General features: G+C 35.1%; 1 protein-coding gene across 2 annotated transcripts in view; it reads right to left on the reverse strand.

Moving 5' to 3' along the window:
- LOC141957934 (ATP-dependent translocase ABCB1-like) overlaps window positions 1-20,770 on the reverse strand; it is a 66,236-nt gene that overhangs the window by 22,323 nt on the left and 23,143 nt on the right. For both annotated transcript variants that reach the window (XM_074900219.1, XM_074900220.1), the window contains 14 exons: window positions 20,380-20,443; window positions 15,306-15,497; window positions 14,377-14,548; window positions 13,261-13,385; window positions 12,332-12,503; window positions 10,617-10,730; window positions 9,541-9,651; window positions 6,697-6,822; window positions 6,306-6,509; window positions 5,743-5,913; window positions 3,227-3,388; window positions 1,487-1,669; window positions 541-687; window positions 120-224 (listed from right to left, as the gene is read on the reverse strand). In XM_074900219.1, coding sequence (XP_074756320.1) covers window positions 120-224; window positions 541-687; window positions 1,487-1,669; window positions 3,227-3,388; window positions 5,743-5,913; window positions 6,306-6,509; window positions 6,697-6,822; window positions 9,541-9,651; window positions 10,617-10,730; window positions 12,332-12,503; window positions 13,261-13,385; window positions 14,377-14,548; window positions 15,306-15,497; window positions 20,380-20,443 — 2,048 coding nt within the window. The remainder of the gene's footprint in view (window positions 1-119; window positions 225-540; window positions 688-1,486; window positions 1,670-3,226; window positions 3,389-5,742; window positions 5,914-6,305; window positions 6,510-6,696; window positions 6,823-9,540; window positions 9,652-10,616; window positions 10,731-12,331; window positions 12,504-13,260; window positions 13,386-14,376; window positions 14,549-15,305; window positions 15,498-20,379; window positions 20,444-20,770) is intronic.

The following is a 20,770-nucleotide window of genomic DNA, read 5'->3' on the forward strand; positions in this document are numbered from 1 at the left end:
GCAGGTTCTGATTTGAGTTGGAGACATGTATTAAGAAGACACAAATTTTTAATATATTTCCGATTTGGTTTCATAAACATGATGAACAGTTATAATAAAGCTAAAATAATAAAACATACCTGAAAAAAGAAAGTAAAAAAGGAAATGATCCCAAGTACTAAAAACAGCACTGAATATAAGTTGCTCTTTTCTCTTAAAATGGTCTTGTCAGATTCTGAAAAAATCTATAAAATAATATTTAAAACAATATCATTTTAATCAATTAATAATCTAAAATACTCCCATCTTTCTCAATAACTATGTTTGCAAGTTATTTGCATTCATATAAAATTTAAGCGTACATTATATATGATTATAGGTGTAACAAGGAAATTTCGGGTTGTAGTAAGATTTTTAGGATTTTGTAAATTTCACATAATTCTTCAGATTTCTTCAGCTTCATCCACTACTCAGCTTCATTGCACAGTGATTAAGTCCCAGTCTTATTAGAAATAAATTTTGTGGGCTTTATAGTTTTTTGCATATTTTATTCAAACTTACCCCTATAATTTCTGAAAATATGATTGAAAATGCGGGTTGTAAAGCTCCATTGATAATTGCACAAAAAGTTCCAGCTACAAAGTATGGCCATTCAGTTTTGTTCAACTTCATAATTTTCAGAAATGAAGCTGGAGGTAATTCTTCATCCTAAAATACGAGAATTATGTTAGGACAAATGTGTATGTATTTGGAGATATACAGAGAAAAAGAGAGATTAATAGTCAGTTTCTTATTCCCAGAAGCTACTCAGGGGAAGTCAAAAGATACTTTTTAATAACATGAATAATTACTTGATGGCACATTTCTTTTTATTATTTTAATACAAGGAAGAAAGAACTGTTAGGTATCTCAGATCTTGTAATCATATGCTAGTTCATCTATATCATTTGCATTGATCAATACTCTTGGTATTGGTCACCAGTGAGTGAACTATTCATTCTGGGTATATTGTTGTGTATAATCCATGACTAGATTAATTCAGGTAATTGTTCATTAAGCATTTTATAACAGCAAAGTATTTGCTGCAAATATGAATGCAATCACATTTGTTGTAAGCTTTGTTTGTGAGGTTTGTTGTAAGAGTTGTATGTTGGGCTGTTCTGTTTCTGATCCAAAAATGAATGTTTAACTACGTTGGTATGGTATGCAAAGGTATGTAAATCTATTTCTTCTATAGCAAATTGATTTTCAAGAATAAACTCATCCTTGTTATAGATTTTTAAAATCCCATTTTGTTTTTATAATTATTCATGGTGAGAATAACAAAACAAGTTATGAATATTACCAGCCAAAGGCTATTGAGAATTACAAAATTCTCATGTTTTTTTCGCCCCTATCACATGACTCCTTCTTCTTGTACCTCTATAGAGCAGGAGAATTAATTTAATTTTAACATACTTTGTTGAAAGGAATCAAAGCTCAGTAACAGCTCTACAAAGATACTTACAGGTGAACTTGTTTTCTCATCAGGATCATCATTTTGTGCTCCCGGCTTTTTCATGCTTCTCCGAGTTGATCGTCTTCTCAATCCTTTTGTTAAGGATTCTTCAAATTCTGGTTCAGAGTCACTCTTTTTGACACTAAGTGCATTCTCATCTTTTTCTGATGATGGAACTTCAGCTTCTATTGCCTAAAAGAGTGAGAAACATGATGCTAAAATTAATTATGCATCTATTACTTTGAACTTTCAAAATTATGAGGTAATCAAAGTAAAAGTAACATTGTTTCAGTGGAAGGAGATATGGGGAAAAATATATAATGCTATAAAGCAAGTATGAAAATCTGTATTATATTTGAGATCTCTAGCTTTAGAGCTTGATTCATATATAAGAATATCCTACCTCTCAAGAAAATACTTATACTAAGTGGAGGGCAGGGGAGTGGAAGTATCTGTTCGGGTTTTTTTAATGAATTAACTCCTAACAGGGGTTTAGAATGAGTATAAACCATTTGTACTCATCTTGGGATCTTTTTGAATGAGTTCTCAGTGGATACACTGTTTATTCATGAAGTGAGAAAAAAATTAGTCCTCTTTAGTGCAGAACACTTAACTATTCTTGACTTTAAATGTAATAAGGAAGTTCAGGATAGAACATGTCAAAAAGAGATTCTCACTGAAAAATCTGAACAGTCTGGAAAAGAGCCCTACTTTTGATGGTAGTTTTGCCAGTCTCTTTGACAGAATAAATAAATATCTACCCACCACTGAGGTATTTAATAATAACCAGATTCAAAGTTTCCTTCAACTTGTATTTCTTTTTTTCCAGAAAGTTTTTATTTCTTACTACTTTTTGTACTGCTAATAAAAATATCTTTTTATTCTTTCTTTCCATTTTTTGTTATTTTCTGCTATTTTTTATTTCCATTTTATATTTCCTAATTTTTCCCATTATTACATTTGTTTGAATATAACGTTACTTTGAATCTAAGGTGACCAAATGCATTCTCATAGTTATTTTATGAAGAAATGTTTTAATTGGCCTAGTTTACTCTTCTCAGTCTGACATACTGAGACAGTAGTTTCAGTTTCTTTAATGGGCATGGAGGTTATGCAGTAAAACACCAGTGACACTGAAGGCTACAGTGAAGCTCAGCTATAACCCAAATATTGCATGGAACACTGGGAAGTATTGAAGTATTTTGTTCTTCATTTAATAACTAATATATTTCTGATATTTATATTAATTTCCAATCTCTCTGTTTCTGGCTACATAACTTTAAAAGTGTACATACTTTTGCACTCAGCATAGCTGGATTTTTCTTTTTCTCCTATACCTCCATTTTTTTTTCTTTGGAAAGAAATTCAGTATGAAGGATTATAACTAAACAGTTTAAAACATGCATGCTGTGTTCCTCCAGTATCAGCTACTGTGTTTTACCTTTTACCATAGACCAAGAAGAACCAATGGAACAGCAAACTACTGTAGTCAGCTGCTCTACATTAACTGTATAAAAGGAAAACATAAAATAATCTTTTAAGTCTAAATCCTTAGAGGATTAAAAATGTACTATCCTGGGTTTAGATAGGTCTGGTATCAAAACTAGTGGTCTTCTCTCTCAAATTACTGCTCTCCTTTCAAAGTACATTTTTGCTGTTAACAAAATATGCTGCAGGATTCCCCATACTACTTATAGCATATGATAACTATGGGCATGGAATACAGAAAATCTAGAGAGAAAAAAGTACCTGCATGTTAACAAGTTTGTAGTAGATTCCCTTTCTCTCAAGCAATTTAAAATGATTCCCCTGTTCTGTGATAACTCCACCTTCGAACACAGCTATAAGATCTGCGTTTCTGACTGTTGACAGTCGATGGGCTACTATAACCGTGGTGCGTCCTTCTCTTGCCTAGAAATAACAATATTTATCATGAGTATCTCTAAGTATATTCAAAATCTGTTCATCATATTAGAAGCTGAATAATACCTAAAAGAAACATTAAAACGATGCACAGAAAAATATCTTTCAAAATAAATTTAAAAAATGGACTTTAATGAGTACCTTAAAATAGAAATATAATCTTTATCTTGAAAATTAATATTAGATGCAATCTTTCACTGTGGCACATAAAACCATCAAATTTTGATCACAAATATCTAAATGAAATTACAGATATTTGAGTTTTAGAATGTTACAATGTTACAAACCTTAAAATTTTTAAAATGCTAAATTTTTTAATATTTAAACCCATAATTGTTCATCAAAATGTTAAAATCTGTGAAGGACATTTTATACTCAGAAGCATCAGAAAATATTTCACACTGACCTTCTAAAAAATGTCAGTGTTTTAACCTCTAAGTCATTGCTGACTTCACTGAAAATAAAATTCTCTGCAATTTCATGTGAAATACATTTCAACTAACTATCTATCTTTGGACATTTATAAGCCTATTGCACACAATGTAGCAAATGTCACAGCTTGCCATTTTAATTACCAGGCTGTATTAAAATGATCACGCAATTTTTAGTTTAAATAATCAAAGTAATGATCCCAAGCTGTAGAATTTTGTTGGAACCTGGATGGATTTCACCTTCAGTGATGTCCCTCAAGGGTCCATACTGGGACCCATACTATTTAATATCTTCCTCACTGACACAGACAAATGAGATTGAGTGCACACTCAGCAAGTCTGCAGATGACACCAGAGTGGTGCAGTTGATTCACTTGAGGGAAGTGATGGCATCCAGAGGGTGTTTGACAGGCTTGATAAGTGGGCCCATGTGAACCTCATGAAGTTCAACATGGCCCTGCACCTGGGTCAGGGCAATCCTTCGTATCAATACAGACTGGAGGATGAATAGATTGAGAGCAGCCCTGCGGTGACTGGCTTGGAAATACTTTGGTGAAAAATCAGACATGAGTTGACAATGTGCGTTTGGACCCCAGAAAGCCAATCATATCCTGGGCTGCATAAAAAGAAGCATGGCCAGCAGGTTGAGGGATTCTCCCCCTCTACTCTGCTCTGGTGAGAGTCCATCTGGAGTACTGCATCCAGTTCTGGAGCCCTCAGTACATGGAAGACCTGTTAGAGCGGGTCTTGAGCAGGGCCACAAAAATGAACATAGGGCTGAAAGAGCTCTCCTGTGAAGAAAGTCTGAGAGAGTTGGGGTTGTTCAGCCTGAAGAAGAGAAGGCTCTAGTCAGACCTTATTGTAGCCTTTCGGTACTTGAAGGGGTCTTATAACATAGGTGGAGAGAGACTTTTTACCAGGACCTGTAATGACAGGACAAGGTACAGTGGTTTTAAACTGAAGAAGGGTAGATTTAGATTGAAGGAAGAAATTTTTTATGATGAGGGTGGTGAGACACTGGTACAGGTTGCCCAGAAAAGGAGTGGATTCTCCATCCTTGGAAGTGTTCAAAGTCAGGTTGGGCAGGGCTTTGAGCAACCTGATCTAGTGAAAGATATCCCTGCTCATGGCAGAGGGATTTGACTAGATGATCTTTAAAAGTCCCTTCCAGCCCAAACCATTCTATGATTCCATGAGTCCCTAGGTCTTCTGCAAAGGTTTATGAGGATCCGAGTTTATAAGACAATGTGACCAAGAAAAACGAAACAAATAACTTCTCTATTAAATGTACTTCCATTAATAATTCTCCGCAAACTGTCTTTCCTTATCCAACAGCAGCAGGAAAATTACAGTACTCCAGCAGAATCCAACTGAGTAAATTCAGAAAACTGTTTGGAGTTACAGCCCCATATGCATATAGAGACTCCTGAGGGGCACCAGGTATGAACTGTCCGTTAGTGAGACAGCTCTACATTAAACCAAAACAAGCACCTACAAGTATTCATATTAACTGAAGCAAATGTCTCCTTGGAGTGTTCCTTGCCAAGTCACTGCTACAGTCATGACGTGCGGGTAGAACTTACCTTGTCTGTCAGGCTTCAACACAAGTTAACTGAATTGGTGACTGACAACAATATGGATGTCAGTAAGATAGATGATTGCAGGGAATGGTACTTACACGAAGAAAATGTTGATTTAAGCTTACTAATGCAGAAAATATAATTTCATCTTCTCACTTGAAACAAGATTCCTCTCTGCAGTACCTGCAGGATCTCAAAAATATTTGCCGAATACAAGTTTACATTTTGTGTTTTAAGTGTCTATATTTCTTGCAGCTCTTTCAACAAATGTTTGGGAAAAAAGTAAATGTTAGACTCCTGCTTATCTGCTTTGTTTTAGAACGCTACTGACCTTGTCCAGTGCCGCCTGCACAACTGATTCGCTCTCAGTATCCAAAGCTGATGTTGCCTCATCAAGCAGAAGAATCTTAGGATTGCGAACCAGAGCTCGGGCAATTGCTATTCTTTGCTTCTGGCCTCCGCTCAGCTGTGCCCCTCTTTCTCCAACCACGGTTTCAAACTTCTACAAGATAACCACACACATTTCCACAACCCTCAGTAGCACAGTCCTTTCACCAGAGTAAGGCCGTGTAAAGAAAAGGCACGGTGGCGTCAGTAGCCCCAGCAGCACTTTTTCCTTCATCTAAAACACTACAGGACAAACACCCACTTGGATGTATCTGCTAATCGTGTGCATCCCTGGAATTCCAGTAGCTCTCCAAATGCTCATCAAGTCATGACCTAAACATTTAAAATCAAAATTATTCTCAGAAGTTATGAAGCAGCTCTGCATAGCTGTGCCTACTCACAGCTCCAGGGAGAGCTTCCTCTGTTTCCAAAAATCCCTTCTAAGGAACTATTTGGCACAAGAAGGTTTAGGAGAAATAATTTCAGCAGGGCAGCTGGTTTGCTTACATTGGGTAGCTTCATGATGAAGTCATAAGCATTTGCTTCCTTGGTAGCTTTTTCAATCTCTTCCATGGTGACACCCTCACGGCCGTAACGAATGTTTTCTGCAATAGTGGTAGCAAAGAGCACGGGCTCCTGATTCACCACACCAATAATCTCCCGCAGATATCTTATATTTAAGGTCTTAATATCCTGCCCATCAATAGTAACCTAAACGAAAGGAAGCAGACAAAACCCGTTTACTAAGTGTTTTGGTCAAGGAACCTCTCTCCCCACGTTGGCCCATGCCTTTTTAGGGGAGGCTTTGCCATGTCATTGGAACAAGGGCAGTGAGACCAGAACCAGACTTCCAACAACTGTGACACACAGAGCAGTCCTCTCACTTGAGGTATCTTACCGTGCCTTCCTTGGGATCGTAAAATCTCTGGATGAGCTGAACAGTTGTACTTTTCCCACAGCCACTGCCACCAACCAGGGCCACTGTCTGGCCACAATTAACCTTGAGATTCAAGCCCTTTAGTATCTGTGCATATATGAAAGGTAAGCAACACATAACAGTATGTAAAAATGTCAGTGTAAATTTGAAGAAACTCTAAAGACTACAATAAAATATCTCTCATATTTATAGCAGACTGATACAAAATAAAATTTATAAACATATAAGTTTAAATTTTGGCTAACTAATGACTTCAGCTTAATTTTCTTCATATTTACATCACAAGTGGTTCAATATCAATGTATTATACAACACACTTCACAATTACCCGTATCATGAACCAGTTCATATGACTAATTAATAATAATATGGTTACTACACATAACTAAAATATAATATAGAAAAAATATGATGCAATATTTCTGTATTATGTTCCCTCATCTTTTTCTTTAATGCACCATGCAAACTACAGGTAAACTACTGTACAACAAAAGTCATGGTTAGAAGGGAAAGAATATACTCTGGATTGTTTTGGAGGAAAAGTCATTTTAGTAACCTTGAAGTATCCTTAAATTTTCCCCTTTTGTCTGGAATTGCTGGTGGGGATTCTTTACAATGGTGACATTTCATTGCACAATATATAACTTTTTTGTACTAGTCAGCATAAAACATATCATTTCACAGACATGGAATATACAAAGTTTTGCCTTCCTTGGGACTCGTACAGAGGGTAAATATAGGTCTTTGGTGCCATACATTTGCTCTTTCATTGTATTTTCAGTAATATAACCTGTATTGGGCTGTGTAGTGGGGCTGGAGAACGGACACACAGTTAGCATGTCCATGCCATGTATATTGTATTTTGACCACCTTAACCTGCTCTCCTGAGTAGTAAGAAAAGACAATAATAGGAAAAAAGGAATAAATGTTTCTGCTTTACATGACAAAAGGTATACAGGAATGTGTACAGCTTTCACTACTTTGTACAACTTCCGTGGTTGGAAATGTATATTGAAATGGAGAAAAGCATATTTTTTGCTCATTAGTCTTCTAGAAGGACTAGGCTACAATGAACTATGCATACCTGAATGTCAGCATCTGTACCATGGCTAAGTGCATTTTACCATTATAAATGTACAGCCATGCACTGATATGGGACTCTCCCATTGTACTTCCCAATACCTTGCAGCCCTGGGTCCTTGTCACCATCTCTTTCTCCCTAAATGTCTACCTTCAGCACCACTGCTGCCTCTTCACTCTTAGTACCGATATTTATGTGCTTTACAAGTAAAATATATATTAGGAACAAGATAAAATGTAATAAAATATAATACAAATAAACATAAATAAAATACAAAATAAAATAGGAACAAGAGTCATAGAAAAATCATAACTTTTAGTATGTCTTATTTTGCTATAATATTTTTAGATCAAAACAAGAAGTCCAACATAAATTGAAAATTTATGAAGCAGCCTTATTTAATCTTCTGGTCATAATGCTATAGATAATTTAGTCTATAGACCTTGTATAGAACAACTCAAACAAATATAATGTAAATAAAGTAGCAAATAGAATTTGATCTAAAACCTGTGGATTACCCCTGATTTCAGTGGACTACTGATCAGAAACTTTTTTCTATGCCAAAATTAAATCCATAATTAAATCCCTTTAGGCTGTTTCTAACTTAAAGCAAACAGAGAAGAGAGATTAAGGACAGCAAATGAATCAGTCTAGTGAGATAGGAAGTAACTTGCAGTCTTTATCATGCTTGTCAGTTACTTTGCTGCACTGTCCTGTTGAAAAGAAGAGTTAACTTGAAAGTTTGGTAGATTAAATTTAGGTAGAAATAAACTATCTGGAGTTACTTGACTGTCTTGTTTTTCTCTTTACTATAATTTATGAAATACCAAATGTTTGGTGTAGCCTTAGCTTCCTAAAATTATTATTTCTGAAACTATGGGGGAGAAATCTCTATTCATATCATACCTGTATAAACTCATAAAATAATCCACTGACATCAATAGTTGTCTTTTTATTTATATTTCTACATGAAGAAATATCAAGCACAATCACTTAACTGATTTTCTTGACAGAAGGAAAAGCCAAAATATTTAACATATTTATTAGTAAAAATGACTTAAAAATAAAACTTTCTGTCTTTCCTTTCTGCCTATCAAAAGTAAGAAAGATTCCTTTATCAAGGTCAATGATTTTCCTTCAAGGTAGGGAAGGAAATCGTTACATAGGGCAAAGACACTCTTTATGAAAATATTTTCAGAAATCATTCAAATGTCTTCCACCTCCACTGCATTAAGACTCCGGATTTATGACAGTGCTTTAAAAAGCAAACTTTTCCTTTGATTAGACAGAAAAATACAGACTCTGATCTCTATTCCATATATAACACGTCCTTGCTAGATCTGCTTTCTTTAACTGGTTGACATAATGTTGTCTTAACAGAGTTGCATTGCAGGTACTTTTGAAACCCACTATCTCATTATTATTACTATACACCTGGGTTAGAAGCATAAATTTAGATTGATAGCAATAAATCTTTAAGTTTTACTCCATAGTCACACTGACTATAGCTTTAGACAGAAAATTATTCTGAAAACTTAACATGTTTAGCCAAGGTGTAAATAATTCTAGCCAAAATCACTGTGGTGGCAAGGGAGCTTTATATAAATCAGAGAAACAACTTGAATTGTTATATTTTCAACAAAATTTTATTTGCTTGACTTTTTTTCCCTAACAAATGATCCACATGTTTAACTGTAATATGTATAAAGTTTCATTAACAGTACCTCAACATCTGGTCTGGATGGATAATTGAAGTGTACATTTTGGAATTCCAGGTTCCCTTTAATGTGGTCTGGTTTGTAACCTGTCTCTGAATAACTGTCAATTTGAGGTTCCTGTGTAAAACAAAATTATTTTTTTAAAGAAGAGCTTATTTCCTAACGATTCTTTCCATAAAGTCATCCTAGAATGCACCATTATTCTGCAGAGATACTGAATGTAATTTTAAAGTAACTTAGGTGAGATTTCTGAAACATAAATTGCATGTTTTGCTGCCTCATTACTACATTGATGATCTACTCATGCAAGAACACTTCTATAATTTCTCCATTTAAGCTTTTGTGTGAATTTAGTACATCGTATTTCAGACTGCACCCATAGCTAGCCATAATTTGAGATTAATTTCACTCCCTGATGATTCACTGGAACAGATCATCACTAATGAGCTGTTCATATGCTGTTCATTTATAGCTTTGCCCTTTCTGCTGAAACTATTTGTGTGAGAAAGAACTGATCCACTGACCATTAAGCAGAAACAGAGTTCTTAATTATCACTGGTTTTGTTTCCAACTAGGGTGGGGCTAGAACTGGAAGCATGTCTTAATAGTACAAAACATGCAGTTGCATTTCATAGAGCTTTGTTAGCTAGTAAAATCAGAGTTTCCCTTATTTAAGACTCTCTTGGTGATTGAAGTACATATCCAGGTTACCAGCTTGTTTTATTGATTTGCCAACAGTCATGCTACTGGTGGTGCCACTGATATCTTTACACCTATGTTCATGTACCTACATCAGCTGTAATCACATATCTATATAGCACCATAGATGTACCCTTTGTGATAAAAACATTAGAGGATACCTCCAACACCAAATGATTCAGAGATCCAGTCTACTTTTACTTTTGAAGCAAGGACTAATAACTCTAGAGGATAAACTAACTATTATACATTCTATCTGCTTTTATGTTTGTATTTCTGCTTATTTACACACTTTTACTAATTTCATATCCCTAAATAGTGCCTGAACTTTTAAAAGAAAGGTCTCTCAATTTTGAAATGAGAGTGAGGGCAAAGATACTCACATTGTCTATGATATTAAAGATTGCATAGGCAGCTCCTCTTGCACTAGCAAATGATTCTATGCTTGGAGCAGTCTGTCCAATACTGAAAGCTCCAATCAATACAGAGAAAAAGACCTAAAAGAAATGTATGTGGTGACATATATCAATTCTTATTTAAGCAGAGAACTACATTTATTTATTTACATTAGATATCTTTGGCTCAGGAGGCTCCATGCCTGTTAACAGAAGATTAAGGAACCTAGAATGAAAGAAAAAATGAAAGAGTCTCTTCAACAGAGAATAACATTAAGAAAACTGAATCTGTGCACAATGTGAATGTTGCAATCATACTGATAAGAAGTGAAAGAGTGATTGAGACCTGCAAAATCTATGCCAAAAATGCATAATTACACCTGATGTTTCAGAATTTGTTCTTTTGGCAAAAGATGTTCCAAAGAGCAGGAAATATATTGCATATCTTCCCATGGAACAAAGATGGATATGCAATGCATTATCATTCTGCTTTAAAAGGGACAGTGAAATAGAAATGTACAAATCCAGCTTCTCCATCACAAAGTAATAAAGGGTCCCTCTGCTGGAATGAAAGAGAGTGAGTTCAAGCAAACATGAAAAAACAGAAAAAGAAAAAATATATAATTTTCTTAGAGAAGCACAGTTTATTGCTTTCAGCTAGTATCAAAACAAAAGTAATAAAACCACACTGCTCAAACAGAGATCGTAATAACAGCCATAGTACATCAGAGCAAAGGTCCATCACACCCATCCTCTTTTCTCCAATAGTGGTCATTCACAGATGTGTTACGTAATAAGGCAACACCCTCCCATTCATGTTATAAAAACACCTGTCCAATGAACTACAAAATAGACAACAGAATTTGTCAATACTTTGAACTGAAAAAATTATACACAAGGGGGACAACCTCACTGAAATGTTCTGTACACCAGTCTGCCTTTTAAAAAAAAGTTGGCAGGTTCAAAATATCCAATAAATCATATCAGCCATTTTCCGCAAGCTTCGTAGGTAAAACAAAACATGCAGTTTAAAAAAGATAAATATATACATATGATCTCTTGGTTGGGTTTCATCATGGTTAGCAGAGTTATTCTTCTTACCGTATTTGTTTAATATCTCATACAAAATTAGACTGGTTGCCACATCAAGAAAAGAATTGAAGTTATGACTTATGAGTTATGGTTTTCTTTCTTTGGTTAGATGATGACATATTTGTGGGGCACAAGTATATTTTTTCTCCCTCTTGAGAAGTGATTTGAAGCTTTTATGGTGCAAAATATAAGAAAAGTATCAATAAAATGATCTACTTAGACCACACAACAACTAAAAATAGAAGTATTTGCTTCTGTATCCTGAAAATATATTCATCCTTACAAATATGAAAACAAATAGCAACTAGGAAGGGGACTGTACTTCAGTGTTTGACTGAACTATTTCTATATCAGTCTGATCTTATGGAAGTCAGAAAAGATGTAGAAGCAATTGAAAAATATGTTTTATTTGACTTGATGTAAATACTGAGATACTATAGAAAAACACGTAGACTATTATGGTGAGAATCTTGTTAAGAAAAAGGGATTTTTTTTTTTGCTGATTTTGTCATATATTTCTTATTAAACTCAAATAAATTCTCAGTATACACTTTAATGTATTTTCTTTAGTATTTCTTACTATTATTGGGAATATACTCATTAATACTTACTGTAAGAACATTGCCAATAGTGTAGTCATCAGTTAAGACCAAGGTGGTTCCATACCAGAAGGCCAGTGCATATGATGCATATATCAGTAAGAAAGCAGCACCCATAGAAATATTAGCTGTAATAGCCTTTTTTATTCCAATCCGTTTAGCATCTTCCAAATTTTTATGGTATCTAGAAGAAAAATAGAAGTAGATGCATACCATGGCACACAGCACCAAAAATTCTGTGGATGAGTTAGAAAAAGAACATTATACTCACAAAGTACAACAATATATATAAACTATATAGCCCTAAGACTGTACAAAGGTGAGCCTGGTAGTCAGGCACGGAGACTTTAAGGTAACTCCTAAAACAGCCAACATCAGCCAACATGGTATATAGAAAAAAAAGGGCATTGAAGTTCAGGGACTGGCATTCAGGTTCCTTAAATAACCTGCAGGTCAGTGAACTTTGATCATGAACCATTCATGACAGGTTTTGAGGCTATAATCATTACCTTAAGATAAAAGGTTAAAATATATCACAAGAACAATGTTTTACAGTACAGTGGAAATAGAGATATTGTTTATTAGTACCTTCACAACTACTGAGTAATCATATTACCAAGTACACCATCATCTTTTCTCATGGCAGCCTTTTTTTTTTTGTCTAAACTTCTCAGTGTGTGATAAGGTAGTTTGTACACTTTCTAGAGTAGAGACAATATATCAATGTATTTTGTCATTTTCTAGAAAAATAACGAATTTGTCTTTCAACATGTAATGAAAGACAATAACCTGAAACAGACAATTCCCCGTTACCTATAAATGCAGGAAGCATGAGATTTACTTGTTTTGACAGACTTTCAACAGCAAAGATACAAGAAAATTTCAAACCATCTGAAATGAGTACTGCAAAATCAGCTGATAAAAGCAAATATTGCTCTTACCTTTTAATTTCTTTTTCCTGTCCTCCAAAAGCTATTACAGTACGAACTGCTGCCAGAACTTCCTCTGCAACAGCACCTGCTTTTGCATATGCAGCTTGTTCTTTGTCAGTGAAAGCAGAGAGAACCTAATGTAGGATCAAATATTTTGACTTAAGAAAAACAGAATGAGCTCAATCACTTCGTAATGGCTTTTATCAGAGCTGCTTTATTCCAATATGAAGCCTTTTGATTATATTATGTATGAGTGCAAATGTTCAATATCAAAATTCTTAATGAGATTATGAATTCAATCAAATAATTCAATATTACCTATTCACCACAACTAAGGGCAATTTTCCACTCTGCTTTCACTCAGTGCAGGAGATTAGATGACATACTGAGATGATCTGGTTCTCCCCAAGCAGATCTCCTTAGCTCATTCTCATGTCTGGCTACCTTAGCGAGAGGGCTCTATAGCTTACATTAATCAACCACAGTCAATGAGGACTCAGCCAGTAGACATATGTAGCACATGCTCCTCTACTCCTCACTTTTCTGCAATATACTCACTCAAGACAGAGAAGACTTATATGATCTTTGAAATGTAAGGGAAAAAAATACGATAAAAATCTGAAGGTTTCAAAACTACCAATGTAAGTCACTCCAATCGCATGATAATTTAGCACTCCTCTCACCTGTCTGTCCAAAATTTCTTACCTAAGCTGTTAATAACTCTGAAAAGAAACTGAGACTAAGGCATGGTCTAATTTATTCACTTATTTTTCAGGAGGTGCAATTATTCCTTTCAACAGAACAAATACTCATGTAGGTGAAGTTTAACAGTTACAAATGTGGATTCTACTCGTGTACCTTGCTTCCTTTTCAATATAAAAAGATGCTATATTCGCAGAAACAGCTTCAGATCGAACAAATCTGTCCAATCTATGGGAATTATAACATTCAAACTACATGAGGGTATTTATATACAGTTCATCTAAGAATTTATGTACATATATGTTGTCTAAAGCTGTAACTGTTCTAAGCAATACCTTCTAACAGTAAGAATTACAGATGTGTAGATTTATTCCATTATGTCTCATTAATATAAAACCTGACACTGAATGTATGTTAACCTACCTTTGCCCAGAGGGCTGCTGAAAGTCCCAGGACAGGACTGACTGCTAGTATTACAAGGGTTAATTTCCATCCTCTTATGAGACCAACAATAAATCCCGTTACAAATGTTGTTATTGCTTGAACAAGCAATCCAATTTTGTCACCTATTCCGTCACTAATCTTGGAAACATCACTGAAAAACAAATTACATCCAGACAGGAAGGAAAATATAGAAAGCACGAGAAAACTTTTCAGTTTTGTTACATGGGAATCTGTGTAGAGAACAATCTTTACACATTGCTTCCAAACAACAGTTTGCTTCAAGATAAAGCACTGTATAGTGTGGCCAAGGAAGAATTCATATTTCTTGTGAAAATATACTGCTATAAACCTGGTTTTGTCTGAAAAGTTTGAAATTCTGCCTATAGTGCAAAGTTACCCTCACTTTCTTAATTCCAAATTTTTGATCTCTTTGGAAACTGTGGATATCCAGAAAGATAAGATAAAGCCGTTTATGTGGGCAAAGAGAAAGGAATAGCTTGTCACGCAGTTAAAGCTGTTCACACTGTGAACAATCAGGTGCTGGGGTCAGTCAGCACCTGATTGTGTGCGCTCAGTGTGCACAGAAAGGAACTATGTTTTCTCTTCGTGGGTGTAATCTCATATGTTGGGCTTTAGCCACCCTCAGAGTTCAAGTGAATTTATCAAAATGCTTTTATGATGCCCCTGTGACAGTCCAGTATCAGAAGTATTAGAAGTCTAGTCTCTGAGACACTCCATGAGAAAACTTGAAAACTTCATTTGACAATGAAATATTTCAATTTAATTTCACAGTGAAATTTCATTTCACAATAAAACAATTCAATTTAAAAATAACAATTAAAAAAAAAATGTAATTCACACATGCCTAACAAGATAAAAGAACATTGGAAAAGGTATAGTATACTTACTCTAGAAGACGAGTGTTAAGTTCTCCCACATCATTTACATCAAACCATCCAATTTCCTGTCTCATAATTGCATGAAAGAACTCTTCTCTAATTTTTTTTATTTGCCGGCCTGCTGCTAGGGTCCAAAATGACGTCTGGATATAAGCAGCAAGAAGAACACCAGCTGCTATTGCAGAATAGTAGTATGCATATCTGAAATTAAAAAAAAGTAATAATAAAAGGCAAGATTCTCTGAAATTCATTTTATTTACCTTGCTAGTCTGTATTTAGCTTGATGCTTACTTCTTCTGTTTCAGACAAGAATTAGAGTTTATATGTTTTTACGAGAGTTTGCACTTCTCTGTAAAACTTACCATGTTCTTCATTAGTAGTATTTAATATCAGTTTTCAGATATGCAATAAACAAAATGAACCTATTACTAGATAGGAATTACTTGTTATCAATATAGTATATATTTTCTCATAAGATTATTTTAGAACTGTATTTCAGATAAAATACACTTTTCATTTAGATGTCGTTTCCAAAAACTCCGTAAAATTTTTGTTTTAACACATATACACGCCTAATCATATATACCTATATTGCACACACACATTTACACCATACAACATGAATGTCTACATAAATATATATATGCATTAATTCTGTAAATATTTCCTAATTTAAGAACATAGCATTACTATATAAATCTATTGCAAGCAAATGCCATTAGATCGAAAATTATTTTGTTCTCTATTTTATTCATAACTGATATTTTACTTAATTCAGCTCTGTGCTATGAGCAGGGTGTCAAAGCAAAACCAAGGAATGTGTGAACCACTATATTTCTCAAACTGGAGCTGAATTTGAGCCACAGTTTTAAACTGTTTAAACAGAACCAAATCAGATTTGATTTGATTCAGAATTGACATCAGAATCAGTTACAGGTGAATTTAAACCAGAACTAAACCAAAAAATGTAACTGAACTGATTCCCTGCTTGTAAAACATGACCAAAACCAATGGCTAAATATCCATGGTGTAAGACTACTGCATAAGTAAATAATTATCAAAAAGCTTTAAAACTCTTAGGACTTTCACTCACATGTAATAAGTTATGCATACTGATTCTTTAGAACTGTAGCATGAAACCTGACAGGAGCAAATTGCGGGAATCTCTGTGCAAATGCTCTGCTCAAAAAATAAAAGAATGGCTTTATAGATGAAACTTCAAATTTTAATTCAGTCTTTTTTGTGGCTCAGATACTGTATAGTTTAGTCAGGGATTTTGGAATTATATGAAATGAGCTTTATCTAAACTGCTTAATAAAAATGGGTTAATGCCTAACTGAATGCTGGTTAGTTGAATATTGACCTTGATCATCTTCAGCACCGTTAAAACTCTACACAGAAACTACCAAACTAAAACCAAGAACACTGCTTCAAAATTCAGCAGCAATTACTTTAGAGAGTTACTTTATGATGTTATATCACTTCAAAGAATTGTTTTATGCTTGGACTTTGTTTCGTGACAAATTGTATCAAAAGAGATTGATATATTTGCTGGATTCTGTGCTGATGAAATATATTCTGTGAATTCACTGCTGAAACTTAACAGAATAAATGCTCTCTGCATTGTAAAATAATGGTTCTTTTTCCTTTGAGAAATAGTCAGGGTTTAGGCAAACTGTTGTTTGAGTAACAAAAACAACCAAGTCCACATGTATAGTTCAGTACTTGAACACACCTGTGTGAGAACTTTGTTCTTGTAAACAGTTTTTATTATTATTTGACCTGCTGGCAGGTGTTCTTAGAGAAACAAGGGGTGGGTACAAACAGCTTCTCCTTTAAACCAGTGAACACACTAACTCAAGGATGTATCTAGAAACTTTAGAAAATAGAAACTATTTCTGTGCTGCTAGTAAGTGATACATTCCTCATCAACAGTTTGTTTCTAAAGAGAAACGCAGGCTGCTTTTTATTCATATTTGTACTTTCAGAGTTAATGTCTAAAAGACAAGGTAACATGCATGTTGTTTGTGGTGGGTTGACCCTGACTGGATGCCAGGTGCCCACCAAAGCTGCTCTATCACTCTCACTCCTCAGCTGGATAGGGGAGAGAAAAATATAATGAAAATCTTGTGGGTCAAGATAAGGACAGAGAGAGATCATTCATTGATTATGTCACGGGCAAAACAAACCTGACCTGGGGAAAAAAGTTATTACCAATCAAATCAGAGTAGAATAATGAGAAATAAAACCAAATCTTAAAAACACCTTCCCTCATCCCTTCTTTCTTCCCAGGCTTAACTTTACTCCTTATTTTCTCTACCTCCTCCCTGCCAGTGGCACAGGCAGGTGGGGAGTGGGGCTTGCAGTCAGTTCATCATGTGTTGTTTCTCAGGGGGAGGGCTCCTCGCATGCTTCCCTTTCTCCAGTGCGGGGTCCCTCCCATGGGAAACAGTTATCCATGAACTTCTCCAACGTGAGTTCTTCCCACAGGCTGTTCTTTACAAACTGCTCCAGTGTGGGTTCTTTCCTGCCAGCAAATCTGTTCCAGTGTGGGCTCCTCTCTCCAGGTGTCCACAGGTCCTGCCAGGACCCTGCTCCAGTGCGGCCTTTCCATGAGGTCACAGCCTTCTTTGGGCACATCCACCTGTTCGTTTTGGGATCCTCCCTGGGCTGCAGGTGGATCTCTGCTCCCCCATTACCCTCCATGTGCTGCAGGGCACAGCTGCCTCACTATGGGCTGCATCACGGGCTGCAGGGGAATCTCTACTACGGCATCTGCAGCACCTCCTCCCCCTCCTTTTTCACTGCCCTTGGTGTCTGCAGAGTTGGTTCTCTCACATATTCTCACTCATCTCTATGGCTACAATTTTTATTGCACAGGAATTTTTCCCCCTTCTTAAATATGTTATCGCAGAGGTGCTACTATTGTTACTGATGGGGTCAGCCTTGGCCAGTGGGCGGTTAATACTGGACCTCCCTCAAACTGATCATCTCTTAGGGTCATGAGAACAGGCAGTTCTTGACATTTAGATGATGATATTCACATTTATACTTTCTTTGTGTCAGCTTGTCTGTTTTCCTGTACTCTTTATTCTTTAAGCAGTGGTGATTCCTAGACAATAGTCCACTAAGGACAATTGGAGCTTTTCTATTGGTTTTAGTTGAGACAATGTGATATGAGTTCAGAGATTAAAACAACCCCAAACCATCAATCAAAAATAGTTCTGAATGGTTGCTGGTCTAAAAGACATAAATGACACATTGATTTACACACTACACTTACGTTTTAAGGGTCAGTAATACTTTCTGTAATTCTAGTACATCCTGCTCTTAAAATACAGGTTAGATATGCTTGACTAGTAAAAAAAAAATGTTGACTTTAAAGCTGTGCCATTACTTTCATTTCAAAGCACAAATGAAAACACTAACATAAATATCCTTAAAATTAAGATAAATTAGTAACAGAAAGGAATACAGTTTTAAAGGCAATCCAACCATAAGATGAATTAACCAGAAAGAGATAATTAAACAGGTAGGAATATAGAGCATAATTAACTGCCATAGAGAAAATAAATCACTTATGTTCTACATTTGCAATAACAGTATAATCAATTAAATTCAAATTATCTAATTTTACATTTTAACAGGAATTGCTGTTTATATGACATTTTATAAAACTATTGGACTTGTAAAACATATGCTGGAGACTAAGATTTTAGTGAGTTTCAGAAAGGAATTCTCTGATTGCATATGCAGTAAGAACAACTATTTTTTAAATTCCTTCAGAATAAACATAAGACAGACTTTAAAAATATTGTGCAACTAGGCATCAGGTATTTGCTAAACATAGAACAGTTAGGCTAACTTCATCCATGCACAAATTATTTTGCTCTGTAATTTAGCCGTCAAATATGCTTTCAAATCATTGGCACAAGTATATTCTGCTGAAGGTGTGTATGCATTACTTGCATTCATGTCAGAGACTGACAGAAATGTTGCGAGAGCAAGAAACTCTGTGTGTCCATACTCTCTTATAAAACATAATTGCCAATTCACTGCCGGTTCATTCTCATTACATAAGAGCTCTTAATTTCTAAGTAACAGCCATTTCTAACTAGTTCTTGCTCATTTATTTTATGATAAAGAACTTTTTTTTCTGTATTTTTTTTAAATAGAAACTTAACTACTTAATCTAAATGATCTGTAAGTTTACAGTCCACTGTTACCAGAAATTATAATGTACTTCAATATGAAACAGCAAGAGTTACTAGAGTGAATGGCTTATCTCCTCCTTCTCTTCAGAAAAGACAATTGTCTTGAAGACCACATCAGCATTCCCGAGATGTCAGATGTTTTTCGATACCTAATGTGGAACAGACTTGAAGCTGAAGTGGTACAAGGAATTGCACATGAACTTTAGACATCCTGCATAAACCAAGTCTATAGACAGTGGTTCAGAAAGCCTGTTTAACAAAACACATCTATTGGTAACTGATGTTTCTGCTTATTTAACCTTTTCTTTATGAAGCTTTGAAGCAGAAGGACCTACTGACTATTGTCTTCTGCTGTTGCCAGCTCTAGAATGCTAGATTCAAGGTTGCATATAATCTAACTCTGAATTTTCTGTAGTCCATATAATTTAATTAAACTTGATGCTTTGGCAGCAAGGTAGGTACTATCTGAAAATTTTAATTCTGCTTTTTATCAGTGAATCACCATAGCTTAGGGAATTGATGGATGATAATTAATATAATTTTTTAGCACAACAGTTACTGTTTATAAACCCAGAGGAAGAGAAGGAAGAAGGAAGGAAATGCAGATGGCATTGGGACAGAGCACCCCTGAAAAGCGAGTGGGATGGGTGAGAGCGAGACATTACAGGTAAATTGTTGGGGATGGCTGTGGCTGTTCAAGAATCCTCCCAGTGCCTCTAATGATCTCATGTTCACATCTTTAGTTACATACATTATTCAAACAACCATTGCTCTTACTTTTTAAAAATATGCAAAACATCTGTGAAAGAAGAATGGCTTAACTAGAAATGTGTGCCTACATTTAAAAAAGAAGACCAATTTCTAATTACCTTGTCATATCTTCTTCCAGGTTGCCAAGAATATCTAAAGAGGAATTCATTGCAGACATTTTTCCTTAGAAGGGAAGAAAAGAGTAAATAGTCTTAGTAGAGCAAGTTTTAACAATTTTGTTTTCCTGCATGCTGTTCAGCAAATTTTGAATTGCTACATCTCCTTTTGAATCAAGTTGATTTTAATGAAAGGAGGAGTATAACAATTTCAGCCTTCTACCTATTCAAAAACACTGATTATACTAATATAAGGTTAGTCATAACTCCACTGACTATGAACTACATCAGTGCAACTTGAGATTAAAAGGTCTTTCTGAGCATTCATTATATGTTCAGTATCTTTTTATCTTTTTTGAAAACATAGGGCATTTGTATAATGCCCAAACCCACT

The sequence above is a fragment of the Athene noctua genome, chromosome 2, assembly GCF_965140245.1.
Source record: "Athene noctua chromosome 2, bAthNoc1.hap1.1, whole genome shotgun sequence".
NCBI classification, from domain to species: domain Eukaryota; kingdom Metazoa; phylum Chordata; class Aves; order Strigiformes; family Strigidae; genus Athene; species Athene noctua.